Source organism: Chamaea fasciata, unplaced genomic scaffold, assembly GCF_029207755.1.
Source record: "Chamaea fasciata isolate MVZ Bird 193981 ecotype frontalis unplaced genomic scaffold, bChaFas1.0.hap1 SCAF_17, whole genome shotgun sequence".
NCBI classification, from domain to species: Eukaryota; Metazoa; Chordata; class Aves; order Passeriformes; family Sylviidae; genus Chamaea; species Chamaea fasciata.
This window is the reverse complement of record NW_027094102.1, coordinates 12,235,737-12,263,721: the sequence shown is the minus strand read 5'-3', so window position 1 is coordinate 12,263,721 and position 27,985 is coordinate 12,235,737. Positions and strand designations below refer to the sequence as shown.

The 27,985-nt window shown below is 56.0% G+C and overlaps 1 protein-coding gene across 2 annotated transcripts; it reads right to left on the bottom strand.

Moving 5' to 3' along the window:
* Positions 1-185: 185 nt before the first annotated feature.
* Positions 186-27,985, bottom strand: MYH7B (myosin heavy chain 7B). Of its 2 annotated transcripts, XM_066198965.1 has the most exons (42): positions 27,859-27,985; positions 26,871-26,974; positions 25,063-25,206; positions 24,822-24,978; positions 24,692-24,719; positions 23,552-23,648; positions 22,654-22,677; positions 20,864-20,956; positions 20,090-20,153; positions 19,891-19,989; positions 18,887-18,990; positions 17,902-18,040; positions 16,733-16,851; positions 15,828-15,977; positions 15,319-15,489; positions 14,445-14,624; positions 14,228-14,360; positions 13,707-13,783; positions 12,106-12,193; positions 11,559-11,676; positions 10,871-10,994; positions 10,377-10,513; positions 9,714-9,969; positions 8,954-9,196; positions 8,395-8,571; positions 7,901-8,046; positions 7,244-7,334; positions 6,289-6,678; positions 5,771-5,897; positions 5,333-5,451; positions 4,950-5,146; positions 4,440-4,789; positions 3,818-3,942; positions 2,791-2,906; positions 2,498-2,690; positions 2,217-2,420; positions 1,981-2,106; positions 1,687-1,857; positions 1,303-1,407; positions 829-924; positions 539-673; positions 186-345 (listed from the first exon to the last, which is right to left on the bottom strand). In XM_066198965.1, exons 1-42 carry the CDS (start codon positions 27,956-27,958, stop codon positions 340-342), a joined length of 5,823 nt encoding a protein of 1,940 aa, XP_066055062.1. In that variant the 5' UTR covers positions 27,959-27,985; the 3' UTR covers positions 186-339. The 2 variants fall into 2 exon arrangements, with proteins under 2 accessions (XP_066055062.1, XP_066055063.1); XM_066198966.1 differs by lacking the exons at positions 22,654-22,677; positions 23,552-23,648; positions 25,063-25,206; positions 26,871-26,974; positions 27,859-27,985 and having other exon boundaries at positions 24,822-24,868.

Here is a 27,985-nt window from a genome sequence, read left to right as displayed (position 1 = left end):
GTTTTGGTGGGGAGGTACGAGGAAAGGGCTCTTTTCCCAAAACTTGTCCCAAGCCAGGGCCATAGAGCTGGGGGAGGGAGGACTGGCCTTCTCTCCTGCCTGTGCCTCCCTGTGAGAAACGTTCCCCAAGACCCCAGGGGCAGAGGCCAAGGCCCTGGTTACCCGGTGACACACAACAGAGCCAGTCCTGCCAGGTGTACATTTATTCATGCAGCGCAAAGCTGACAGTGACTGTTTCAGCCACTTTCCTCCAACCTACAGCAGAAGCTGTAGGGATAGCAGCAGCAGCAGCAGCTGTAGGGATCCCAGCAGCTGGAATAGGGCAGGGCAGCCAGGCTCCTAATGCTGGAAGAAATCCCCAAAGGGCTTTAGTAAGGGGGGATCCAGAGGCAGGGAGCACTCTGCCACACTTCAGCATCATCGGTGGCAGGTGAGGCAGCAGGCCACAGCAGGATCGCTGTGGTCACTCCACTGGCCCCAGGGCTGCCAGGAGCCCCCGCCCGCCTCCCCAAGCTCCCACCCAGGAGCGGGGTCCCACCTTGGAGATGATGTCCCTGGTGCGGGCGCGCAGTTTGTTGACCTGGGTCTCGGCGATGTCGGCACGCTCCTCGGCGTCGTCCAGCTCGTGCCGCACCTTGCGGAACTTCACCAGGTTGGAGTTGGCCTGCTGCTCCTGGGCAGGGAGAGGGCAGGGCTGGGTGCATGGGGCACGGGGAATAGCAGGCTCCGAGCTCCCCATAGGGCTCTCGTGGCCCCTGGCAGCCATGGCAGGCAGTCCCAGGGAGGGACAGCCCTGTCCCCTGTCCCAGAGCAGGGATGGGCACTTACGGCCTCCTCAAACTGGCGCTTGTAGCTCTTGACCTTGCTCTGCAGCTTGTCAATCAGGTCCTGCATCCGAGCCAGGTTCTTCCGATCTTCCTCAGCCTGCAAATGCCCCAGCTCCCTTAGCCAGACCCAGCAGCCCCTCACCTCCACCTTTATCAGAGTCCCAGTGGTGCCAGCTCACACACACTAAACTGCCCCACCAACCCGGCCCTGTGTCACAGCACCTGTCCCATGGTCCCCTCCTTGTGTCCCATCACCCAGCTCAGGAGGTGTGGGCAGAAGGACCCAGAGCAGGGAGAGGATGCTGTGACAGGGAGAAGCTTGTGCAGTTGTTGTCATTCCCCACACAGAGCCCGGAATAAGCCCAGGCTGGGCTGAGCTTGGTGGATGGATTCTTGGGTAACACGAGGCCAAGCAAAGAGAATTGTGCCAGGGGCTGCTGGATCGGAGCTGGACCTGTGTCCAGAGCTGCTGTACCTGGTAGCTCAGCTCCTTGATCCTGCGCTCGTACTTGCGAATGCCCTTCTGGGCCTCTGCCATCTTCTTCTGCTCCGCATCCAGCTCTCCCTCCAGCTCCCGCACCTGCAGGGCCACAGACTGGCTCGGCACTTGGCTCCCAAGCACCAGTGCCAGCCCAGCTAAAGCCAAGACACTTTCCCAGCTCAGAGAAGCCACAGCAGAGGCTAAAACCATCCTGAGCTGTGCCCAGCCTGGCAGGCCCTTGGGGACTGTCCCCTGGTCCCCCAGAGGCACCACCTGTCCTCAGAGGGATGGGGCAGAGTCTGGTGCCACAGGGACTGGGGCAGACCCCGGCATCGGCTCCTGAAGAACACAGCCAGGGATCTGCCCCTACTTTCTCACCCTGGCCTCCAGCTTCTGGATCTGCTTCCTGCCCCCCTTGAGAGCAATCTGCTCTGCCTCGTCCAGGCGCGTCTGCAGGTCCTTGATGGTCTGCTCCATGTTCTTCTTCATGCGTTCCAGGTGTGCGCACGTGTCCTGCTCCTTCTTCAGCTCCTCTGCCATCACGGCAGCCTGTGAGGCCACGAGCAGGGGAACATCAGCTCAAGGCCAGGCAGCCCTGCCAGACCAGGGGCTCAGTGGAGATGTCGTGAGACCCTCCCCAACCCCACAGCACAGTCCCCACCACTCTCTTACATCCATGATGGCCTTCTTTGCCTTCTCCTCGGCGTTGCGACACTCCTGCACCGCATTGTCCACCTCGCTGCTCATCTGGGAGATGTCTGCCTCCAGCTTCTTCTTTTGGTTGATCAGACCCGTGTTCTGCACACAGAGCAGGTTCAGTGTGACCAGGGCTGGTCATTCACCACTGCTGAATGGACAGGCTCCTGGCTGTCCCACCAGTGCGGACACAGGCCTCGGCAGTGCCTCACCTGGGACTGGAGCAGGGTGACCCTCTCGGTGGCCTCCAGCAGCTCCTGCTCTGCCAGCTTCCTGCTCCTCTCTGCCTGCTCCAGCGCTGCCCGCAGCTCCTCCACCTCGGCCACCAGCAGGTTGTTGTGGCGCTCCAGGGCACCCGCCTGCTCCTTCAGGTCGTCGTTGTGGCGCTGGGTGTCATCCAGCTCGATCTGCAGCTCCTGTGGGGCAGCGTGGGGTCAGCGGGGACAGCCAGGAGCCAGGCTGGTAGCAGGGACAGCACCGAATCTGTCCCAACCTTGATCTGGGCCTGGAGCTGGCGGCCCAGCGTCTGGAACTCGATGGCCTGGCGGTTGGCGTGGTTCAGCTGGATCTCCATCTCGTTCAGGTCCCCCTCCATCTTCTTCCTCAGCCGCACGGCCTCGTTCTTGGCCCGGGCCTCTGCGTCGATCGAGGCCTGCATGGAGTCCATGGCGCGCTGGTGGTTGCGCCTGCAGGAGAGGCCACACATCAGCCCCGTCCCCTGGGGACACCAGCCTGCGGTAGCCCTTCCAAGGCCACGGCCCAGCCTTGTCCCCTCACCCCACACACCTCATGTTCTCAAACTCCTCGTCCTTCTCTGCCAGCTTCCTGTCCATGTCAGCCTTGATCTGGTTCAGCTCCAGCTGGATGCGCAGGGTCTTGCTCTCCTCGTGTTCCAAGGCTCCCTAGAGACAGCTCAGCCATGGGAAGGCGGCTCCTGGGAAGGGGCTCTCCCCGGCCACCCACCGCGCCCTGGCCTTGTCACCCAGCCCTTTGCTAGGGGGACAGAGCAGGTGGAGCCGACCCAGTGCCTGCAGGGGTCACAGGACCCCCATGTTATGAATCAGGGGTGGTGACTGGCTCATGCAAATGAGAAAGGGCTGCTGAGTATGGTGGGGCGTTCTGTTGGGGTTTACCGTCCTTTTGGGTTTTTTTTTGTTGTTCCAGTATAGTCCTGAACCCTTTTCTGTTCTCCCTCCAATCCTCCCCTCCTCTCCTGTGGTTCCTGCCTGGCAGCTGTGACTTATGTGGGTGTAAAAATGTGGGAGGGGAGGGAGGATTTTTTGTCCCTGGTGAGAGGCCGCAGGAGTTGGGGACACTTGTGGCTAGGAGGCCGGGCAGGGGAACATGGCACTGCCAATCAGGACACGAGAAGGGCTCCACCAATCAGAAGGCACGGGAGGACTGATTGACAGGCCTTGGGAGGAGCCAAGTATCCATATATGGGCAAAGCTGTAGGCTGTGGGCGGGGCCATGAGGCCATATAAGGACTGATTATGAATATTCATGAGCTAATGCACCCTCAGGGGATAAAAGGCAGAGACACCATCTTGTGAGTGGAGCTTGTGGTGGACAGAGGTTCTATGAGGCTGCTGGCTCTGTCCCCCCTTGGCTTTGTAATTTTAATGGGTTCAAATTAAATTTGATTTACTCATTCCCACCCATGTTTTGAATCGTTTATAGCACCCATCAATGGGATTCCCAGGGGTCACAGCCTGGCTCAGGACTGTCACCCCCCAGCAACATCAGACCAGAGCTGCAGGGGGTGCCAGTGGCTCCTGGGGGCAGCAGGAACACATGGGAAGCAAAGACTCACCTCAGCCTCCTCCAGAGCTGCCTGGATATCGCTCTTCTCGCTCTCAAGCATTTTCTTCACCTTCTCCAGCTCATGGATGGTTTTGCCTCCCAGACTGATCTGGTCAGTCAAATCAGCAATTTCCTCTGCCAGGGACAGAAGGAGCTTGGTCAGGAAGGAGTTTGTGGGGCCAGCCCTGTGCAAGTGACATCCCCATCCCCCTGCCCAGGCTCAGCTGATGTCCCCCAGGCCCTCAAGAGAGCAGCCAAGGCTCTGCTTGGGGACATTTCTGCAGTCTGGGAGAGAGCACAGAAGAGGCATTAAGGAGCTGGGGAGAGCTGTTTGTCCAACAGCAACACCCCCAAGGCAGTGTCATGCCACAGCCATGGCACTCGGCAGTGCCATTTGGGGACAGGAGCCATTTGGGGACAGGAGCCAAGCGGCTCTGCCTGTCCTCCCAGAGTGTCCCCAGCATGAGGGCAGGACACACACTGGCATCCCAGCAGGGCTGCTGCATCCCTCCAGTGGGTGGGCTGAGCAGCAAGGTCCCCTCCTGGCCAACAAGGGACCAAATCCCACGTGTCTGAGGACATGGAACAGGAGCCTGGCAGAGCCCCAGGGGAGTGCTTGAGCCCAGTCCTACCCTGCAGGTTCTTGTTCTCCCTCTTGAGGGTCTCCAGGTTGTCCAGGGACTCCTCATAGGCGTTCTTGAGCTTGAAGAGCTCCGTGCTCAGGCTGCGTGACTCCTTCTGTGACACCTCCAGCTCCACCTGGGTCTCCTCGTATTTCTGCTTCCACTCGGCCAGGATCCTGTCAAAGTTGCGCTGCTTCTTGTCCAGGGCGGCGCAGGCCGAGTTGGCGCGGTCCAGGTCCACCGAGAGGTCCTCAATCTCGGTCTGCAGGCGGTGCTTGGTCTTCTCCAGCGAGGAGCACTTGGCGTGGGCGGCCTCCACAGCCTCCTCTGCCTCCTGCAGCCGCGTGGCCAACTTCTTCCTGCCCATGGCACCAGGGTGAGCGTTCCCTGCCCCACTGCCATCCCGCCCCACAGCCTCCAATCCAGGCAGGGCCGTGCCGTGTCACCCCAGGTCTGGGAGAGCTCCATTGCTGAAAAAGAAAGCCGCCACCTACAAGGAACCAACTTGTGCCGACTTACTTGGCTTCCTCCAGCTCCTCAGTCCTCTGGATGGCATCAGTCTCGTACTTGGTTCTCCACTGGGCCACCTCGGCGTTGGCTTTGGACAAGTTCCTCTGGAGCTCGCTCTTGGCCTCCACCTCCTCCTCGTACTGCTCCCGCAGCAGGTCACAGTCGTGCCGGGAGGCTTGCAGGGCATGGGCCAGGGCATTCTTGCTCTGAGGAAGAGACAGCAGCAGGTGGCTCCAGGACACAGACCGTAGCACCAGGACTGGGAGCAGCAGCAGGGAACTTCTGTCCTTCCCAGGTGAAGAGCTGCCCTGTGTGCAGGGTATGTCCCACCTGCCCAGTCCAAGGGTCTGCCACAGTGTCACTCAGAGATCAGCCATGCCCTGAAACCTCACCTTGGTCTCTTCCTCCAGCTGCCTCTTGAGTTCCTCAATGCTCTGTGTGAACGAGACCTTGCCACGGCTCAGCTGGTTGATGAAGGACTCCTTCTCCTCCAGCTGCCGAGTAAGCTCCCCTGGGTTCAAACACGGCCAAAACTGCTGCTTCAGGGCTGTAGGGCTGCAATGTGCACTAGCCCACACTCCCCCAGAGCCTGTGGCCTCCAGCTGTCCCAGCTGTGTCCCCACCATGGCAAGCTGGGCCATGGGCAGATGTGCAACCAATTAAAGGCAAAGGGATGCCAGCAAGGAATCCCTCCTGAGGCACAACTAGTCTTTCCCTCCATGGGAGGAGGAGGACAGACTGCGTGGTTGAACCCCACTCCCCCAGCCAGACAGCCCAGAGTCAGAGCCCTCCTGAGGCAGCAGGGTGCCCCTGCCTTGTGCCCCACGCACCGTTCTCAGTCTGCAGCCGGCCCCGCTGGGCATTCACATCCGTCAGCTGCCGCTGCAGCTCGTCCACTTTGGCCTTGGCCTCGTTCAGCTGGTCCTCGTAGGTGCGGCACAGCTTCTCAGCATTGGCCTGCAGGCACCAAGCACAGCCTGGCTGAGCTCAGCTCTGGCCACAGAGCACGGGTCTCCCACCCTGGGACAGCCTGTCCTGCTCAGTGGATCCTATGGGCACACAAGGCAGAGAGCAGGAGCCAGCCAGAGCTCGCTGCTAAGCTAAGAGTGGCTCTCTGCAGTCAAGCCTCCCAGGAAATGTCTTCCCAGAGCCTCTGGACTTGACTAGGAGAAGTAAAACATCCTATAGTGACATAGGGACAAGCTATGGGTCAAACATGGACCTGGCCATGGCAAAGAGCTGTTTGAGACACCACCCCATGGACGTGGCTGTGCTGGTCACGCTGCACCCCGCTGCACTGATGTCCACAGGAGAGAACCAACCAGCCCCGTGGAGAACCATGACCTACCTTGTTCTTGGTGACGTACTCGACGTTGGAGGACAGGTCGTCAATCTCCATCTTCATCTCGCTCTTCTCCTTCTCCAGCTTCTGCTTGACGCGCTGCAGGCCGTCGATCTGCTCGCCCAGCTCGGCCACGCTGTCCGCGTGCTTCTTGCGCAGGGCGGCCGCCGTGGCCTCGTGCTGCAGCCTGGCCTCCTCCAGGTCCCGCCGCAGCTTCAGGAACTCCGCCTCCCTCTTCTTGCTGAGCTCCAGCTGCGTGGCCGTGGTGCCGCCCGCCTCCTCCAGCCGCTCGCTCAGCTCCTCCAGCTCCCGCGACACCTCCACCCGCTGCTTCTCCACCTTGGCCCTGGCCGCTCGCTCGGCCTCCAGCTCCTCCTCCAGCTCCTCAACGCGTCCCTGGACACACGGCAAAGGGCAGATGCGCCAGGCTCTGGGGGAAGCTCCAGCGTCTCTGCTCTCCACAGTGGGGCAGTATCTCTGATGATGATGAGAGGCAAGAGCCACCACCGGTCTTGGGCTGTTTTGGGAGGCAGGTGCTCCTTGGTAGCACGTTTGGAGCACCTGCTCTCCTCTCTCCCTGCCATCAGGATCCAGCTGGCATTAGTTTCTTTTAATGGGAACTTTCATGATTGGGGGGACCTGTCTCCAATAGGAAGAAGCCCAGTGTCCTAGATTTGGGGTTTCCGTTTGTTTTTTAGATTAAAGGTTTTATTTTGGACGGAGAACTACATCCTAGAAGCTCTTCCTCAGGCTGGTGACAGTGTTCACCTCAATTCTTTAATTTTCAACCTGCCATGTTTTGGCAGAGGGCTTGGATCCTGCTACCCATGCCAGTTTTTCCAAGGAGATGCCCCTGTGCTCAGAGAGGGACTGGCACATCTGATGTGCAGATTCCCCAGCACATCACGTCTAATGGAAATTTTGGACTCCCAGGATGTAAGAACAGTTCTTCCCACCATACCTGGACCTCCTTGATCTTTTTCTGCAGCTGGGCTTCCATCACCTGCCCATCTTCAATCCTTGAATTCAGCTGACTCATCTCAAAGTCTTTCCTGTACAGACAGAAGATAGAGTCTCTGGTCAGACAAACACTGTCCTGACAGGTCCTTGTGGCTCCTAAATTTCCCTGCACGCTTACACCCAGGCCAGAGGACGGACAAACCCACAATGGAAAGGGACTGCAGGGATAAGCAGCAGCTCATGGAAGGCTCACAGGAAGGGCTGAAGTAGCCAAATTGGCAAACAACTGGCTCTGAGAGTTACCCTCCGAGGTCCCAAGGTGCTCTCCAGTTCCCCAATGAGAACAGGACATGACTGAAGTCTGTTCTTGCAGCGGAGGCCCCAGCAGTGTGTCAGATCCTGCCAGGCAGGTCCCTCCCCTCCAGCCCCATGTACAAAGGAGGGTCTATTGTGCCCTGGTCTATGAGCCTGTCACAAGCTCCTCAGCCCCTCTGCAAAGTGAAAACCAAGGAAAACCAGGAAAACCAAGCCCTCATTGTGCACTGGTCACACAGCAGGGCCCAGAGCCACAGCCCAGCCACCCCTGCAGGGATCACACATCTGCTGGATTTAGAGGTGCAGGGCAAGCCCAGAGTCAAGGCACGTGCCACACACTCACTTCTTGAGCTTCTCATCCAGCTGCTGTTTGTCATTCTCCAGATCCATTACAGACTCCTGTGACAGCTTCAGGTCTCCCTCAAGCTTCCTCTTTGCTCTCTCCAGGTCCATGCGGACCTTCTTTTCTTGTTCAAGAGAACTTTCCAGCTGGAGAATGAAGAGAGGTGGGGTAGGGAGGGAAAGGACCTTCTGCAGCCTCACCCTTACCCATGTCCATTGCTGTGGGAACTTCACCAATCCCCTGGGAGCCAGAGGTGTTTCCCTGCTGGTCTCCAGTCCCATTCCCTCAGCCCAGGACTGCTGTCCATGAGGTACTCTACACCACCTCTTGTTTCAGGGGTAGTTTGTCAATGGGATTATTAATCAACTGGCCATATTATAGGGGGATCTGGTAACAATCCCACACTCCAGATCCCACTCAGGGACAGCCTTTCGGCTCTCCTGGCGATGTGACTCAAACTTCTTTTGCTTTATTCTCACTGGCCTATGACTCACATCATCCACGTGCTGCTCCAGTTTGGCCTTGGCTTTGGTCAGTGTGTTGACCTTGTCTTCCTCAGCCTGCAGGTCATCCAGGGCCTGCTGATGGGCCTCTTGTAGGGCTTTCTTCTCCTTTGTCAGCTTAGCAATGATCTCGTCCAGACCAGCCATCTCCTCAATCAGGTTTTTAACCTGGTTCAGTGAGGACAAAAGTAGAGAGCATCTTTTCAGAGGGAAGCAACCCCAGCAGCCTAGCCCTTGAAAGGCAAGAGTCCATCCATGGGCAACAGCAGCTGGGCTCCCCACCAGCAGCCAGCCCCTCTCCCCTTGGCCAGGCTGGCCCCACCAGGTTGGTTTTCCATGCCTCAAATCACCTGCCACAGCACAGAACCATTGTCCCACAGCTCTCTGGGCAATGAGGTGGGACACAGAGGGTTTTTCTCTCTCATACCCCCCTTTTACCACTGCCCTGCCCCAGTTCCCCCACACCAGCAGCCTTATCCCAGATGTTTCTCTGGTGTCCCCACAAGCACTCAGGTCCCAGGGCAGTGAGGCTGGACCCTGCAGGGGTTACCTTGTTCTCCGTGGCGTGTTTCTCCTTCTCCACCTTGGCCAGCGTGATCTCCAGATCATCAATGTCCTTCTTCAGTTCTGCACACTCATCCTCCAGCTTGCGTTTCTTGGCAGTGAGCTCTGAGCTCATCTCCTCCTCGTCCTCCACACGCTCCATCAGCTCCTTCACCTTGGCCTCCAGCTGGATCTTGGACTTGATGAGCAGATCACAGCGTTCCTCTGCGTCTGCCAGGTTGTCTTGCTCCTGGGAAAGGCACAGGAGAGCCAGTGCTCACCCTCTGCCCCAGGACTCTGCTCTCAGCCCTGCTGTCCTGGCCTTCTCCTTGTGGAAGGGGCAGAGCAAGCCTGAGGTACTCAGGTGTACCAAAAATACAGCTCCAGTAACTGCCCATCATCAAGGTTTGCAGGACAACCACTCACACTAACCAGGGCCAAAGAGAATTCAGTCTTTCCAGAGGAAGGACACACTGGCACAAAAAACAGCACAAAATTTGGCAAGCAAACGTTGCCATTCCCCTCCCACTCGCTTGTGAGGAGAACACTCTTCCAAGAGCCAGGGGATCACAGATCCCTGTGACAGCCCCAGGATGTGATGGTACTTCAGGTCTGCAGTCTTAGGTTGTACTTCAGACAGATTGTGGCAACGAGAGAGCTTCAGAACTGCAAGAGGCTGAAGGAGGGGTCTGGGACATTCTGCTCCTTCTTCTACCCACGGACCCTGCACTGTCTTAACAGCCCCAGAGAGAGGGTGAGGCACTCACTGCCTGCAGCTGGAGAGCCAGGTCGTTCTTCTCCTGGATCATGGAGACTTGCTTCTCTTCCAGCTCCTTCCTCTTAGCCTCAGACTTGTCCAGAGCCTCCTTCAGCTTCTGGAATTCCTCCTTCAGGTTGGACATTTCCTTCTCAGTCTGAGCAGACTTGAGTAAAGGCTTGATCTTGAAGAACAGCTTCATCCAGGACCAATTCTTGACAGCGTTGAAGGCACGGATGTTCCACTGGATGGTATAGAGGGCTTCCCTGGGGGAATACAAGCACAGTATCATCGGGGGTGGACATTCCCCATGTCCCATCCTGGCTTCTGCAGGCCTGGATGTGGCTGTATTCTCCACCAGATGGACAAATGGCAGAATGGTGACTGAATGGGACATGGTCTGCACACTGTAGTGGCCCTGCTGGGATGGGTGAGGTGGCCTGGATTTCAGCTCTCCTCACTCTGCCTCCCTCTGAATCTTCCAGTGGAAACCAGAGGCTCCCCACACCTACATCTCCCCTACCAGGGCCATGCCAGATCTCTTGCAAGTTTGCCTCCATCCCTCAGGACCAGTCACTGCCAGACACAGGCAAACACCACAGGTCAAACCCATGGACACAAGCAGAAGAGACAAGGAGACACAAGGTTCTGCCTTTTGCCCCCACAGCTCTACCTCCTGCTGATGATCTTCTGATACTCCACACGCATGAGGTACCCACGGATCCTGGCCTGGAGCATTGTCAGGACCTTGGCCAGACGTTCATCTCGCATCTCCTCCAGCAAGCCCAGCAAACCAGCCTTGAAAAACACCTGTGGGCAAGAGAGCGGAGTCACCAGCAGAAGGACAGAGGGCTCAGGGGTAACACAGCCTGCCAGGGAAACATGGAGGTGCACCCACACAGAGCACAGGGAACCAGACCTGCCCTGAGCACAGCATGCTCCCCAGCAGGGACAGGATGGTGTGGTGGGCGGGATGAGGTCAGGCAGCAGTGACCTGCTCAGAGCTGTTTTTTCTCTTCCCAGCCTGCACCTTCCTCTGCCCTCCTGCATCCCTTCAAGGGCCACACACACCCTGCAGAGTGCAGGGCTGTCGCCAGGCAGAGACAGGCACGGAGAATAACAGGAGGGGAAATTTCTCCCTCCCAAGGACCAGCTGCCCACTCTCACCTTGGTGTGACCAAACTTGTACTGTGCACGGTCCAGTTCCAGGGAGCTCAGCAGCTTCTCTGTGGCCTTCCTGCTGTCCACAAACTTGTCCTCTGGAATGGCTGCTGGATTGAGGATACGGTAGCTGCGGGGCAAAGCAGAAGGAGCCATGCAAGAGGAGACTGCGGCACCACCATCATCCCAGAGCCCCAGGAATGCCAGTTCCCACTGGAGCCATGGGGCCGCACCGAAGGCTGGAGCTGCATGTGAACCAGTTGCTCCAGGGCACAGGACTGCAGGCACCAGGGAGCCCTGGCAGATTTCAGTCCCTGAACATCAGGGAGACTGTGCAAGGAGGCCACTGGCCTCACTAGGCCTGGGCTAAGCAGCATGGATGGGTCCCTAAGGTGAGAACCTAAGATCCACCCCAAGGGCAGAGAGAAATCTGAGCCAGGATCAGAGAGGCCTGAGCTGATCCTCAGCTCCCCCTGCACCAGCCCTGCATTCAGCATCTCAGACATCCAGATCTCATCCCAAACTCTCCATGTCTGCAGCCCAGAGCCAGTAGCAGAGCTATCCCAAACTGGACAGGCACTGGGGGTGTGTGAGGGTTCAGACCAGCCCTGCACAAGCTGGGGAGCAGGTCAGAGCCAGGACAAGTCTGTCTGCCCTTGAAACACGTGCTGGGTGAGGAAGAAGAGGGGGTTACCGCTGCTTGAATTCCGCGTAGAGGATCCTGTTGGGGAATCCCTTGCGACAGATGCGGATCCCTTCCAGGACACCGTTACACCGCAGCTGGTGCAGCACCAGGAAGGAATCCATGGCTCCTGTGGGGGAGGACACACATGGGGCAGATGCTCGGCCCAAGACAGAGGAAATGGAGCTCCAGCCTGGGTCTGAACCCTGGGAACATCCCGTGGGTTGGACACGGGTGTTAGCCTGTCCTGCGGGTCTGTGCTGAGCACCAGTGCTGCAGCCTGGGCCTTGGATGGTGGAACTCGGCCTGGAAGACTCATCCATGCCTGCTGTTACACAAGTGCCAGGCTGCACGGCCAAAATGGGAGCCTGGCAAAGCTCATTCTCCCCAGCAGAGGAGATTGATCTGGGTCACAGGAGTGTGAACACTGAGATGGGGTCAGGGCTCAGTGGCAGCATGGAAAGGGTTGGGGAGAGGGTGGGTGCAGGAATCCCTGCCAGCTCCCACATGTGGCTGTGCCCAGGGGCACTGCCAGGCTGCTGCCCCAGCTGTCCCGTACCTGGGGTCTTTGTCTCGTTGGGGATGATGCAGCGGACAAAGTGGGGCTGGGTGGAGCGCAGGTTGGTCATCAGCTTGTTGAGATTCTCCTGCAGGGCAGACACAGGGGCTGAGGGGGACAGCTCTGCTTCCCTGCAATGCTTCTCTTTCTCTCCAGCCCCTTTCCCCCACAGGCGGGGAGGGAGCAGACCCTGAGAGCCCCTTACGGCATGAGGAAGGGGGAATTTCCCCCTGCTGTCCTGGCAGTGGACATCCACCCCTGGGGCAGGATCAGTGCCTCCTGCCAGGGTGGCAGAGGGCACTGGGCTCGCAGACAGGCCAAATGGCACTGGGCAGGTTTTGCTGTGCTACAAAAATTTCCTGTGCCAGATGCTTCCCAAGCATTTGTAGGTAAATTTTTGCTGCAGGGCAGAGCCAGGGGCAAGGGACTGAGCATATTCCTGGTACAGAGCTCTGTGCTCAGCACTCTGCAGTTCCAGCCCACATAGAGAATGTTAAGATATGCAGGATTTCCCCTCACCTCCACAGTGCTTCACCCCCTTTAGTCATGACAGGAGGCCCTGCTGAGCCAGACTGCACCTCCTTTTCTATCCAAGGCATCTCTACCCTTGATCTTTCCAGCTGCCTTCCCCTGCCTGTCCAGGACCAGCTCAGGGAAAGGAACACCTTCCCAGAGCTCCACAGCACCATGGGGCAACTCCTCACCACAGACACCTTTCCCCAGGGCCTGTGACTTGTCCAGAAGGAAGAAAGTCACATTTTTCCCTGAACAGGGGCTCTGTCACAGAGCTTCTTCAAGGTGAACTCCTTCTAAGTTGGAAGGAACCCACAGGGATCATCCAGCCCAGCTCCTGGCCCTGCACAGACACCCCAGCAGTAACACCCCATGCCTGGGAGCGTTGTCCAAACACTCTGGAGCTGTGGCAGCCTCAGGGCTGTGACCTTTGCCCTGTCACCACAAGGCTGCCATGGCACCCTCTGTGCTGCTCTCCAGTTAGGTGAGCTCTGGGCTGGACAAGTAACTCCTGTGGTGAGCATGGGATGGAGCTGTGTGACATCCTGAGCTGTAAAATGGGACAGGTCACCCCCCAGCCAGGGAGCTGCCTGCCCAGAGACCTGCAAGATCCTCCTCGATTTTCTTCTGCCCAAAGGTGGTCCTTCCCGCTGACAGGAGTGAGGAGAGAAGTAGCACAGACTTAAAGTGATGTTCATGTAATTAATTATCTAAACATCACTACAAGTCTTAACTGCCGCTCTCTCAAAGGCGCAGGGGCTGCCGCGAGCGTTGCGAGGGCAGGAGCAGCACCAGCCCAGCCCCAGGGGAGCTCTCCCAGCCTGGAGCCTCGTGTCCTGCCCTGGGGGCACAGGGACAGAGCTGGGGCTCTGCCAGGCACAGGCCCCTTGCCCAGGGATGAGAGGGAGCTGGGGGCTTGTGCCTAGTGGTGGTCCTTCAGGAGATCTCATGGTCCTTCAGGTGATCTCATGGTCCTTCAGGCCCCAGGGGGTGCAAGAAGCCAGGAGTCTTGGCAGGGAAGTGGGACTGCCAGTGGGACCCTCGGAGCATGTTTCCCTCATGGCCCTGGATGAGGGGCTGGCTCTCACCTTGTGCAGCTGCGACACTGTTTGGAAAGAAGCTGCCTTTTTACGTTTCTCCTTGCTCCCTGGCTTGTGAGGTTCCTCTGTTGGGTTGAAATATTGGTTACTTACATCAGCAAAACATCTGCCTGCCTTGAAGGAGTCAGGGGCACCCCAAAACACCCCCAAAATTCCCACAGCCCTTGCTGTCTCTAAAGCAGAAATGGTTGTGTCCTGCTGCAGGACAACGGCACCGACCACCAAAAACATCTCCCACAGCACCCAGCTCTGGGTGTTGATCCTCATCTCCTGGTAGCAAGACACCCCTTTCACACTCCCAAAGTCACAGGGCCACCACAACAACCCCACAGCCCCTCACAAGCCCTTAAACCAGCACCCACCTACTGAGGCCAGGGAAGATTTTAGGGATCAATGTGGCTTTTCCCTTTGCCTGGGCTGCCAGGAACAGGGATGCTGCACCAACAGCTGGGCATGGAGGAGAGGAGGGGAGAGACCAAGGTAAAAAACGGGGTGAGGGCATTCCTCACCTGAAGCAGAGCCCACATAGTTCTCATAGAGAGAGGCCAGGAGCTTGTTCTGGGATTTCTGGAAGACGGACACCACTGTCTCGTTCAGGGGGTCCTTGTTCTTGTCTAGCCACCCCACGATGTTGTAGGGCACCTGTGCCCGGAGAGGAAAGGTCAGGACAGCGCTGTCCCTGCCAGGGGAAGGGGTGGGGACTGGGAGGAGCAGGCAGGGACGTACCACCCCGGCGTAGTGCACCACCTCAAAGTGCGCCTCGTACTTCCGCTTCTTGTCCGGCCGCGGCTTCTGGAAGTTGGGAGACTTCCCGATGTGGTTGTCATAGAGCTTGGATTTGAAGGTCATGTCAGAGGCTTTGGGGAACATGCACTCCTCTTCCAGGATGGACAGGATTCCCATGGGCTGCAGGGAGAGGGGGAGAATAAGGAGGACTGAGCTCAGTGATGCCACATCGCATCCCAAAACGCGATTCTCTGTGCCACCGAGCACGGGCTTGACCTGGGAGATCCCATCCTAATCCAGGTGAAAGGCATTGGCCAGAGGGCCAAGCTGCCACTGGCATATTCCAGGCTGTCTCTAACCTCCCAGCCCCATGTGGGACTGGCCAAGCCTGCAAGACACGAGAGTTTGCCCTGGTCCAACAGATTGTTGAGAAGGAGGGATCCTCTCCAGGATTGCTTCTTTCCAAAAAAAAAAAAAAACAAACCAGTTTCCTTTATGCAATGGTGGAAATATTTTCTACAAGCTGCTCTGGATGAGTGAATGCTGAAGTTAGAGGCATTGATGGGCTGCAAGTGGGTAGGAAGAAAGGGGAAGAGATGATTGCTCTCTGGAGGAAAAGGCTGCACCAGGTTTTATGGCTCCCCAGTGGGTAGAAACAAAATTTCCATGTTTTTATAAAGTTAAATTTTGTGTCAAAAAGGTCTCAAGGGGCCGGAGGCTCTGAGCCGTAAGCGTGGGGGCAAAAAAAGTTGGGCACTTGCCACGGACTGGGGAGGGAATAATTTAATTTTGGTAGCAGAGAGCGTCCCTGTTGCAGCCTTTGCAAAAAACCACCCTCAGCAGCACCATTTCCATGCCCTGCCTCACACTCTACCTTCTCAATCAGGTCAATGCAGGCCTGCAGGTCCAGGCCAAAGTCAATGAAGACCCATTCGATGCCTTCCTTCTTGTATTCCTCCTGCTCCAGGACAAACATGTGGTGGTTGAAGAACTGTTGCAGTTTCTCGTTGGTGAAGTTGATGCACAGCTGCTCGAAGCTGTTGAACTGCAGGAACAAAACAGAGCTGAGTCAGACGGAGGAGCTCCAGAAGGGAAGGGATTGACTCCTGTGCTCCTTCCCTGGGTGTGAAGGGTGATGCCTGCCGGGCTCAGCTGTGTTGCTACCAGAGCAGGTAGCCAGCAATCACTAGAGATGTGCCCACAGCAGTGTTAAATCATTCCTTGAGAGCTGCCTGTTTGCTCCAGACACCTCAGTCCAGACAAGAGCTCCTTTTCTCATCAAGGCCAGCAGTTTCTTAGAGGAGACAGAGCTCTCAAACACCAGGGGACTGATCTGCCCCTACAACACTCCCCTGAACCCCTGCAGGGGCCTGCAGGACTCACATCAAAGATCTCGAAGCCTGCAATGTCCAGCACCCCGATGAAGAACTGCCTGGCCAGCTTGGTGTCCAGGGTCCTGTTGATCCGGGCCACCAGCCACTTGAACATGCGATCGTAGGTGGCCTTAGCCAGGGCCCCCACGGCATAGAGCACCTGCCAAGGCAAACCCAGAGCACACAGTGAGCTCCTCCCTGCTCCTGCAGGAGCCACAGGCTGACAGACAGCTCCTCCTGGCACACAAAGGATGGACAGACGGATCCAAGGTGTTCGTGGTTACAGTACAAGCTCCGAAATCAGTTTTACATTCCTCACAGGTGTGTTCCTGCCTACCTGGACTATCTTGCCTGCAAGGTCTTAGGATATAAATTCAGTTTAAAGTGACATTTTCAGAAGCCTTGTGCCTGGCAGGAGCTACAGCCCACTTTGGATAAGACACCAGCTCCTGAGGTCCTCTTGAACTGTGCTCGAGGCCTGGCTTGCGCTATTCAGGCCACGTCTGGGTTCCCAGCTGGGGTGTGGCTGGAATCTGACAAGACACCCGTTTGGTGCATTTGAGTCTTCTACGAGATCAACTTGGAGATCAAGTTGTTTAGATATCTAGGGTTTTCTAATTTTCAGGGCTGAACTCTCCACAGGAGTGTGACTGTGTCTGAAGCAGATCCATAGAACCTGGACCTCCTCTGGCTGGGATCCAACCCACATTTCAAAGACACTGCATTGAACCTCCAGCCTTGGCTGATGTGCAGAGCTATCAGCCAGCTCTGCCACCCATTTTCCATGCTCCTAAAAGCCAAGAACTGTGGTTACACCTTCTCCTGCTGCTTTTTTGCTACACCCAAGACAGTGTGAAACACCAGTGGCAACCCAGCGTGAGCAGGGGACACATGTCCTGCTGTCCTGTCACTCACCTGCTCCATGTTCTGACCTTTGGTCACGTACTCATTGCCCACTTTCACACGAGGATGGAGCAGCCCCTTGATGAGGTCAGCTGAGCTGATTCCCATGAGATAGGCAGCTTTGTCAGCACCTGGAAAGCAGCACAAAGGTGTGAGGAGCCCACAGGGAGGGTCTGGGAAGGGAAAAAGGAACCAAAATAAAAAATGACCTGCTCTTACGATGATCAGTACTAACCACATTAGGTTTTCCACCTGCTCCAGAGTCTCCTCCAGTGTCTAATGTGATTTTCCATCTTGGATAGTCTATGATGCTTTACAGTTTGAATGTCCTGCCTGAGAAGTTACTGTTTGGATGCCTGCTGCACCTTATCAAATGCTTAGCAGGTTTTAGTCTTCTTGATCTGGGATTCTCTATGCGTTTTCCAGTGGAGGTGTGAATTTCCACACAGTGAATTTGAATTGACCAGAAGAGAGGTGATTGTCTTTTCTAAACTCCTAATAGCACATTGTAGCTAGAAAATCCCCTCTGTAGGGAAATCACTGCCATATCAAAGCCTTAACTACCAGGTAGCAGCTAAAGCCTATGCTGCCACTCCTGAGGCAAAGAGAACTTTTCCTTCATGAATGTTAACATGACAAAGACTGATCCAGGCAGTCATTTCTGCTGGATCCCTGCTGAAACCTTCCAAGTATGTGCCAGGGCTCCCCCATCTCGCCCTTCCACATGCTGGAACGTCACCCTCTCCCTACAGGTTTGCTCTGCAGCCTGACTGTTCCTAGATCTGTGAATTGCATTGGATTTTGCTGTGCAACAAACCAGGAAAAGTGTCAGACAGCAATTGTGTCCTACTCTAACTGCTCTTCAGGAGGCTGTGAGCTGAGCAGGTCCAGCTCTCTGGATGCCCTGCCTGGAATGCTGCCCAGTGAAGTGCAAGAGAGGAGGAGCAGGAGGAGACTGGGGTGTGACACCCTGTGGTGCAGCTGAGACAAGTCTGATGCAGATGAGACCACCTTGCAGAGAGACTGTCCCAAATATTCCTGCTCAAGGACAAGCCCTTGGTGCACACCCAGCAGAGCCTAAGACAGTGTGGGGTGTTTGGGGTCAGGGTCACTGACCTCCAAGGCCAGGAGTGGGGAGTTATCCCAGCCTGGGCAGGTCTGGAGCACAGAGCCCCACTCACTTTCAGTGCCATCAGCCTCTGCCTGCTCCTCTCGCTGCTTCTGCTTGAACTTCATGTTCCCAAAGTGCATGATGGCCCCCACTATTTTATAGGAGCCGTATTTCTCATCGTTGCTGAAGCCCAGGATGTCCATGGCGTGCTGAGGAGACACAAAGCAGTAGAGATAGAACAAATTCACCACTGCTGGTGAGGGTTGGTTCCTTCTCCCACTGTCTCCTAAGGTACTCTCCCTGTCCTGGGGTGGGCAGGGTGTCCTCTCTGGTGGGCACCTAACCAAGGAATCCTGTCCACGGGCTTTGAATGTGCCTCCAGCTCCCACAAGACCTATAGGAAAGCAAAAGGACTGGCCTAGCATCCACAAAGAGGAGTTTTCCAAGCTGAGGGCTCAAGCTGATCTCTACAGCTCCCTGATAGGAGTGGGGAGTCAGGGGGGATTGGACTCTGCTCCCAGGGAGCAAGGGCCAGGATGGGAGGGAACAACCTCAAGCTGTGCTAGGAGAGGCTCAGGTTGCACATCAGGAGGAATTTCTTCACAGAAAAAGTTGTCAGGAATTGTCAGGGGCTGCCCAGGGCAGTGGTGGAAGCCCCATTCCTGGAGGTGTCCAAAGAAGGACTGGAGGTGGCACTCAGTGCTCTGGGCTGGGTGTCACGGTGGGGATAGATCACAGGTTGGGCTCAATGATCTTGGGGGTCTTTTCCAAATCTAATGACTCTGTGATCTTCATTCTCACGGGCACTACGGGAAGTGCTCATGTGCCACAGCCTTTTCCTGACTCAGGGAATTACTCTCCCTACCCTGCCTGGATTGGGCTCTTGTTGGAGATCAGGGTCACTCTGCCTCTCTTGTTAGGCTCACAACAACCACCAACAAACCAGAGGGAATTCCCAGCTAACTTAAAGAGGGACACACAGAAAAGCAGGACACATCCCCAGAGTTGCCCAGAGGGAGGCTGTGCCCTCCCCAGGCCCAGGGCTGTGCACGTACATCAGTGGCCATGAGCTCCTGGCCATCATCCAGGTTGTCCACCGTGGTCACCCCCTGGGAGCAGAAGTGGTAGTCGTAGGGGTTGAGGGACAGCAGCAGCATATCTGTAGGGGGATGACAGGCAGAGGTTGAGGCCAGCCTGGCAGGGACATCCCCGGGCAGAGGGACGGCCCTGCACACAGATGGAGCAGGAAGGATTCACCAGCCTCAACCAGAGGGCACCAGCTGGGAGAGGAGCTGGCTCTTCCAGCACAGGCAGGTCCACACATGGGTCCACCTCTTCTGTGCTTGCCTCCTGCTTGCTATCTTGGGATGTGGCCTGGCTGCAGACTGATTTAGAAGTGGCCACCATGCCCTTGTGACTCCAGATAAGATTACTGCTCTCTCAGACCTGCCTAATAAGGCACTGCTCAGCACCATGCTCAGGAGCCCTCAGCCAAGAGCTGACCACCCCAGGGGGCTGTGCCAGCCATCCTTCCGCGTGGGGAAAGGTTTCCCCAGTGTGATGGGGCACCGGGAGGCTGCTCAGAGCACAGAGCTGCCCCAAAAACTCAAATCAGGTGGGGCTGTCCTGGGAATCACATCTACACCAGTGCCTAGAGGGAGCTGTGCAGCTGTTTCCAAGCTCACCTGAAACAGGTCTTCTCAGTTGTTGAGCAGGCTGCAAAACACTTCCCTCTATCCCAAAATGAGTAAATTTTTTGGGATTTTTGACCACACTGAGGCCAGTGCTGTACCCACCACCCCACGAGGACTCTGTGCAAGGCAGCTTTGCAAAGCACACCTTGCAGATGGACCCTGGGTGGCCTCTGCTCCTACAAAGTGGAAGAAAGTGCTTTAGTCTGGCACCTCAGCCTGTGAGGATAATGGAGGCTGGGCTAGATGACCTCTTGAAATCCCTTCCACCCTGAATTATCCACCAATCCTATGATTCTGCACAGCTAGCAAAGCTGTTTCCAGGCCATCCTGCTCTAAGGGCTGTGCTGCACCTTTGGCTGCCTCACCTTGCAGCTCTGGTTTCTTCCCAGAGAGGATCTGGTAGAAGATGTGGTAGCTTCGCTCTTTGGGTTGCTGGAAAATCACTCTGGATTTTTCCAGAAGATCTAGAATGAAATAGGGCAGAGGGATCAGAGCAGGGCCTGTTCCTTCCCAGAGCTGAGCACAAATGGTGGGAGGAATTCCCTCCCCAGTGCAGCCACTCACAGATGTCAATGTCTGCAGAGGCCAGTTTCCCCGAGGGGCCAAAGTGGATCCGGATGAACTTGCCCTGAAAACACACACAGGATGTAAGTGCTGGCCTTGGCTACAGATGTACAGTTCTGAACAGCTCCGGGAAACTGAATTCATTTCCTGCTTTCGAGCTTCTGCTGATGCCAGGCAAATTACTGGGCTCTGTAAAGGGGTGAAGTTCTTTGGTTTGTAATGTGAAGAAGCTCAACGAGCATTGCCCAAGGGTTTAAATACCAGGCAGGCAGAAATTTCACTGACAGCAGATAAAGCCCTGTCCTCAGGTCTATTCTTACCACTGACCATTTCTGCAGGGCCCTGTGACACTGAGCCTGCCTGCAGCCCCTGCTCTGTGCTGGGCTCAGGGTCTCCCCCAGCAGTGCCCCCCTCCCCTCCAGGCACAGGAGCCACAGCAGAGCCAGGCTGGGCTCAGCAAAAACGGTGCTGCTTCCTGGAAGGTTCACACTTGTCTGTCCCAGAGCACTCCCGGCTGTGGTCACTGTCCCTCTCAGCTTTGCTCCTGCCAGGGATGTCTCTCCAGCCACAGTGACACCAGGGCCATTTGTGCTGGCCACCATTTGCTGCACTGACGGAACCAGAACTTGGCTCTGGCAGTCCAGTCCCACCAGGAAGGAGACCCAGCTGCCTGCTTCGTGCCTGTGGCTGCCAGTGCACAACCCCCCAGTGCCACCCACGGCGCAGGCAGCCCACACAAGCAGCCACAGCTCCCTGCCCCGCTGAGGCACTCACAAAACGCGAGGAGTTGTCGTTCCTTATGGTTTTGGCATTGCCAAAAGCTTCCATGGCTGGGTTGGCCTCGATGATTTGATCCTCGAGGGTGCCCTGGAGAGCAAAACCAAAGGATGTGTCAGTTCCCACACAGCCAGAGGGGATCTGTCACCACAGACACGGGGCAGTGCCAGCGGCTCCTTGCTGCACTCCTCAGCTGTCTGTGGGACCTGCTGCTCCCCAGGCATCTCCTTGTGTGCCCAGGCCATGCAGCTCAGTTTAGGGACCAGCACAGCTGGGGTTTGCAGCAGTGCCCTCTGTGGCCTTCTCCTCGCCTCAACTGGAGTCCCAGGCTGCTGTCCCCTCTGCACACAGCTGTCCTTACCCCCTTTCTTAGGAGCAACCAAGAGCAAGCTTGTATTGTCCCAACAGTCTGAATCATGTCAGGCTCCCTGACATCAGGCATTTCCTCTTCCACCAAACCAAAGTCTAGGAGAGCTCCCATCAGCAGCATATTGTGAAACAAGAGGTCCCTACACCAACAGCATGCTTTGCAGGGTCCCAGTGTGATGGGAATACACCACAAGTCCCAGTGGGCATGATCTGCTGGGAACACTGGGGCTCTCCTGAGCAAGCCCTGAGATAAATCCTCTCCTAACCTTGTTTTTCCCAAGTGTGTTCCTCTGTTCAAAAATAAAGAGACAGCATCTGCCCAATGCAGGTAAAGCAGGACAAGGATTTGAGGAGAGGAGCAAGAGACTGATGCTAAGGCACATGAAGGACGGTGGGATTTGACACCTGATAGAGAGTTTGATGGCACAGGCACCTGCAGGATTTCTCATGAGAGCTTTGCCCATGCTTTGACACATTACAGTCCGCAGGGCTTTCCTCAGGTGGGGAGCACCAGCTCTGGGCTGCCCAGCCAGAGCCAACCTCTCTTTCCAAAGCTGGAACCACAACTGCTCCCCACCTCTGCAGCTCCAGGCATGTGAGGGCAAAAGAGGCAGGGAGCAGCTGTGAATCACACAGTTCCCAACACACTATCACCTGAGCATCCCTTGATCTCTTATCTCTAAATTCAGCCAGGCCTGGGAGATTCCGTGAGGGCAGCCCCAAGACCCACAGGCTCAGCCCTGAGCTGCCTCACTCTCTTTGCCCAAGTGCTCACTTGTGTGATGACCCCCCAGCCAAGGGCGTGCACCAGCTAAAGGCTCAGAGAAATCAAGGGCCAAGGATGTGGGACTGAGCCCCTGGGGTGTTGGGAGCCCCAAGGGCTGAACCTTTGCTGGGTTTCCTTGGAGCAAACCCCTCAGGAATGTCCCCCAGGCAAGGGCATCAGCTGCCTGCAGCCGTGGGCAGCGCCAGTCCAGGGCTCTGCAAGTCTGGGCACCAGCAGGGCACGGGTCTGCAGCCAGAGCACAGGGCTGCACCCCTGTGGCAGAGGGTCTTCTCCTGCCCCTCAGCACCACCAGCCCCAGCTGGGCTTTGAGGCTGAGGAGGATCTTCAGGGTGTGAAGGCTTCCCCTCACCTTTGGAGGAGCCCACACCACTCCCAGGCAAACACTGGATAGAAATGAATGTTTGAAGAGTAAGTATCCCTTCAAGGAGAGGTTGGAGGCAGAAAGACACCAGGAGATGAAACAGCAAAACTTCCAGCTACGGGAAGGAGGGAGATACAAAGCCAAGTGGAGAACTAAGTACTACCAGGTGCTGCTCCCAGACCTAAGGCAGAGGCCCCACACGTCACCCCATCATAGTTCTGTGGTGCAGCAGAACTCTGTCCTCAGCATTAAAGAACCCACAACACTTACCCCAGTTTTAGTGGCAAGAGCTGCCTAGAGAAAGGAGAGAAAATTGTCTTTAGAAATCCAGAAAAGCCAGGCAAGAACCACAAGAAGCATGGTCAGAAAAGCAGGGCATGACCATTTAGTGCCAAAAAAAGTCCAAGGAAAAAAAAAAAACCTCAGAGGATTAAACTTTACAGGAGAGGCCAAAAAGTTGTTAAATAGATTAGCTCAAGAAAATAAAGAAATGCATCAAAAAGCAAGAACAGTTAAATTCAAACTCAAAGAAGAGGAAAGAAAATAATGCTGAAGAATTGCTTGTGTGATACCTAAAGCAGCCAGTTTGCTTGCACAAGGGGAAAGCAGGCTGGAGCCTCAAAGTATCCAGAAGAAATAAGCAATTGCAAGGGCAGCTCAAAAATAACCAGCACCAAAGAAAAGCAAGATTCAAAACAAGAGCAAGAAAAGCACAAGGTTGAAAAGGGTCAAAATTAACAAAAAGGAGGGAAAAAAAGGAGAAAATGCTGAAAAGCAAGGCTTAAAAGAGGCAAGGTAGGAAATGGAAGGTTTGCTTCATCCCTTTAATGCTCCTTAGGAAGATCACCGGGGTATTGAAGGAGGAAGAGAAGAGAACAACTAAAGCACCTCTTCCAGGCTGCACGGGTGCAGCCATATTAAAAAAAAAAAAAAACAAAAAAATCCATTTCCCCTTGAGCAGAATAATTTCAAGCCTTGCTTGTTCAAAAGTCAGGGAAAAGCCAAGCCCTGGGTGGGTCAGACCAAAACACGTTTCCAAACGCAAAATGTTGGGGAAGAAAAAGCAAGAACAAAGGGGAAGGAGGGAAAAAAATTTAAAAAAAAAAAAAAAAAAAAAATTAAGAAAGAAAGGAAGAAAACAAGAACTTGTTTCAAAAGAAGGTCTTACTAATTTCTTGCCCGGTGTGTCGCCCAAGGCTGCGACAATGGCAAAGTACTGAATGACCCGCTTGGTGTTTACAGTCTTACCAGCACCAGATTCTCCGCTTAGAGTAACAGAAATACACACAGATCAAGGGCATGAGGCAAAGAACAGGCACAACTCATCCCAGACACCCTGCCGGCCTGCGCCCCGCGACGGGAGGGAGAAGCAAAGCCTCAGAGGGATGGGGAGCTGGAGCTCTCAATGCCCCGGCCGGCGGGGGGTACGTGCTCGGCTTTGGGGCTCGCCTTTGGAGCGACAGCCAGCTCCAGGCTGTCCGTGCCCCCCCGGCTGCCAGCCCCGGCCGTGCCCGGCTCCCGGAGTGCCGCGGGGGCTCAGCTGCCCGCCGCGGACACGGCCGGGCCCCGGGGCTGCAGCTGTCCGGGATCAGCCCGGCACGGCTCAGCACGCCCGGCTTTCTTGGGGCATCTCGGAGATGGCAGCGGCGTCGTGCCGGCCTGGATGGTGCCCGCTGTGGGCTGCGGGGGGCCGGCGGGCCCCGCTGAGCTCATCCCTATAGTTAGTGAGCCGCTCTCCCATTGTAATCCCAGATGACAAAGAGCCGGGGGGAGCGGGCAGCGGAGCCGCCACCGGACACGCGCCAAGCATCGCTCCGCAGCCCCTGCCTTTCCTAATTAGGCCATGGCCCGGGCTAAAAATGTCCGCGGCTCCTGGCAGCGGCGAAGGGTCCTTTAGAGTCCTTTATATAGCCCTTATCTATATGTCACTTGAAATCAACCTGGCCTCCACCCTCCCACGTCACCCTCCTCCCCCGCCGCCGCCCCTCGGGCCAGCATCTCCCCGCGGCCTTGGCCTCCATCTCCGCTTTCCCCTCGCTGCCCGGAGGGTGCCGGTGGTCGGGGCGCCGCACGGCAGCTCCCGCAGCTGTCGGGGTGCGGGGGAGCCCGGCCCGCGCGGGGCTTTGTCACCTGGCACGGTGGCGGCGGCAGCCTGGGCGGGAAGGGCGACAGCTGGCCGGGACGGGGAGGGGACACTGCCGGGGAGGGGGGGCTCCTCTGGGCACAGGGTGCCCGTCCAGGGAGCACAGCACGGGGGTCTCTGCTCACAGCGGGGCCGGGCGGGGCGAGGGGATGGAGGGGCACTTACGTGATGAGCATGGACTGGTTCTCACGGTCTGGAAGAGAAGGAACCGGCGTTAGGGCAGCGCTGCCCCGACCTCAGCCCTGCCCCAGGAGCCCGGAGTCCTGAGTTTGGGGTCCCCCGGGGCAGGGCTTACTGCGCAGCATGTCGTTGTAGGCGTTGTCGGCGATGGAGTAGATGTGCGGCGGTGCCTCCGAGCGCCGCTTGCCCTTGTAGGCTGCCACCACGGGCGCCGTGTACACGGGCAGCCACTTGTAGGGGTTGATGGTGACACAGAAGAGCCCCGAGTAGGTCTGCAGGGGGGAAAGGGGTAGATGAGGCACGGGGGTGTCCCGGTGGCCCCTCACCTCCCCACCCCGCCGGTGCCCCGGGCTTACGTAGATCATCCAGTGGGAGTAGCGGCGCTTCAGGTTGTAGAGCACGGAGGGCTCGTTGAGGTGTGTCAGCATGGCCATGTCCTCAATCATGTCGAACTTGGGGGGGTTCATGGGCTGCACCTCGTCCTCCTTCACCACCCGTGTCTGTCGGAGGAGGGGGACACGTCAGAGGGAGCCCAGTCCTCACCCAACACCCCAAAACCTGCCAGGTGGAAGGACACCCTGGCAGTCCCATGCTGGGGACAGCCTTGGCCACGGTGCCTGCTGTCATCCTGGCAGGGCTGCCCCAGGTTTTGGGGTGACAGGCCCAGGGCAGCCCCAGCAGCACTCTGCCACAAAGCCCAGCTGGGACAAGCAAGCCCTGCTTGTTCCCTCCTCAGGGAGAGGGGTCTTGCTGAGCCTGGCAGAGGGGCCCAAACTGTTCCCCCACAATGTGCTTGACACCCCCATCCCGTGTTCTCCCTCCCAGCCTAAAAGCCCATGCCAACGCTGTCCTTTGCTCCAAGAGATCCCTGGTTATTTGGGCAAACAGCTGAAGCCTATTCCCCATCACTTAAAACTGGATTTATTTAATCCCACGAGACCAAGCACGGGGAAAATATCACGTTACGTATCTGGCCTGGACGGGTGAAGCTGGATTTAGCAAATGGTCTTGTTAATAAAGATTAAATTAAATCTTTCAGAGGTTTACCTCTTTTATGGGTGAAGATGAAGTGTGTGGTGTTAAAAGGCACCAGGTGTTAAAAGGAGGAGGGTACACAGAAGGATAAGGGAGGGCTTTATGTCCCTTGAAACTTTCTGCTGGAATGCTTACCCAGGGAAAGCTGATACAGTTTCTGATTTTGTAAATCCATGACAAATCATCAAAAAGGCAGTTTCAAGAGAAAACAGCAAAAGAAGGTTTGGAAACTGCTCTGTTCTCAGAATCTGAAGGTGTTCTGAATATCAGAATCAACTTTTAAAATTTATAACTCCTCTATGACAAATTTTACTTTGGAGAGGGCAAATCTCTTTACTTCCTTTCCAAAATTCAGACAAAAATATTTTCAAAGCCTTAACACTTTTCAAAGACGATGACTTTTGACTTTTTTCCCCCCCACATTTAGCAGGCACAAACCCTTAGTGCTATTCTGACTAGAGAAGAAATAGAAATAACAAAGTCTATCATCTACTGCCTGGTGAGGTCCTTGTTCTTTTTCCCAGTTTCCTACCAGTGTGAGTCTCTGCTCTGCAGTGAAGTTGCAGGGTCATGAGACTCCCAGAGCCAAGAAAGGAATATTAATTAAGCTCATTTGCAGCTAATTGCACTGGATATTATCTTGACAAATACCAGCTGGTCCTTGCTTGCCTTGCCGCGGAAAGCTGGAGCCTCACCACCAGCCATAGCCTGTCCTCCCAAGAGCTCACCCCACCGCAAATCTGGGCTGAAAGGAGCAGGAATTGGCCAATTGGCCCCTTACCTGTCGTTTCTGGCTCCGGGATGAGCCGGGCACCGGTTCAGCATCACAAAGGGCTGTGCTGGGGCTGCTTCCCCATGCAGGAGCGCTGCTGGGCCAGCCCCGCCGTGTCCCGCAGGACACCCCGGCTGTGACAGCAACCCCTCGGTGGGAGATGCTGAACTGGTGCCCCTCTTGGCAAGGAACTGGGCTACGTGTGCTGACACTGCCGTGTGTGTGCCCCCGGGGCACGACTATCAGCGGGACAGGGTTATCAGCAAGAGCTCATGGCTTCAGACGTGATCCTGTCACACGTATCCCCCCTCACACACACACTTGCTCTCCCTTGGAAAAGGAAAGGTATTTGCTTACTTCCTTATCTCTGGTTTCCACAGTGACTTTGCCACCAGAGCTTTCTTTTATTTCCGCTTCGATGTAGGCTTCTTTCTCATCTGGGATCCAAGCTCGCTTCTTTCCTGGAGGAGAAATGGAAGAAGGAAAGGAAAGGAAAGGAAAGGAAAGGAAAGGAAAGGAAAGGAAAGGAAAGGAAAGGAAAGGAAAGGAAAGGAAAGGAAAGGAAAGGAAAGGAAAGGAAAGGAAAGGAAAGGAAAGGAAAGGAAAGGAAAGGAAAGGAAAGGAAAGGAAAGGAAAGGAAAGGAAAGGAAAGGAAAGGAAAGGAAAGGAAAGGAAAGGAAAGGAAAGGAAAGGAAAGGGGAAAGGAGACATAATACAGGTTGAAATGTAGGACACCCTGTGAAATAGTCAACCAAAAGCCACATAAATGCAGTTTGATAATGTGGAAGGACAGTGATTATTCCTTCCTATGTTCTTGGTCATAAGACCTGGGGTTTCTTTGCCGCCTTCATGTTTGGCAGCTTTTTACTTTAGTGAAGTCAACTTCTAGCCTGACAGAAATCTGCTGCCTATGTGTGCCTGCACTCAGACCATTCATGAGAAGAGGACAGTGTGAGGAAATAAAACTCTTCTGCCAAACTGCAAGGAGCAAGTTGGGCCCTGGATCCTGAGCATGGCAAGCCATGGAAAAGCAGGGTGGCTGGGACAAAGAGGACACCTCCAAATGAAACAGCTGCAGAAGGCTTTGACACCAGTCCCTCAGCCCTACTGCCTTTCAGAGTCGGGGGAGATGAAGGATCACCTCCATCCACACCTCAGCAAACCAGGGGGAAGTCAAAACCCTGCTTTTCTCACTAGTGAGATCTTCTTGCCCTCCAGGGTACTGGGGGAATTGTGCAGTGCCTGTGGTGCCTTGAGGGGCAGGGAGGACTCCTGAGGGAGCCGTGGCAGAGGGGCAGGCTCGGGGACACACTCGGGGCTGTGCTGGGCAGCCCGGGGCTCTCACCATCGAACGGGACTGTCTGAAGCTTCAGCTGCTCCGTGTAGCTCTTCCGCAGGTATGGAGCTGCCTCCCCAAACTCGCTCATGTCCAGCAGCTTGTCCATCTCAGGGAGACTTGGCGGCAGCAAAGA

What these genes read in the sequence shown, in the direction of transcription:
- MYH7B (XM_066198965.1), bottom strand. Translation starts at nt 27,958, where the DNA reads ATGGACAAGCTGCTGGACATGAGCGAGTTTGGGGAGGCAGCTCCATAC. An exon ending in TACGCGGAATTCAAGCAGCG is followed by an intron (nt 10,995 to 11,558) that starts GTAACCCCCTCT and finishes TTTGCCCCGCAG; the next exon opens with CTACCGTATCCTCAATCCAG. An exon ending in CCGGCTGCAGACTGAGAACG is followed by an intron (nt 5,452 to 5,770) that starts GTGCGTGGGGCA and finishes GTTTGAACCCAG; the next exon opens with GGGAGCTTACTCGGCAGCTG.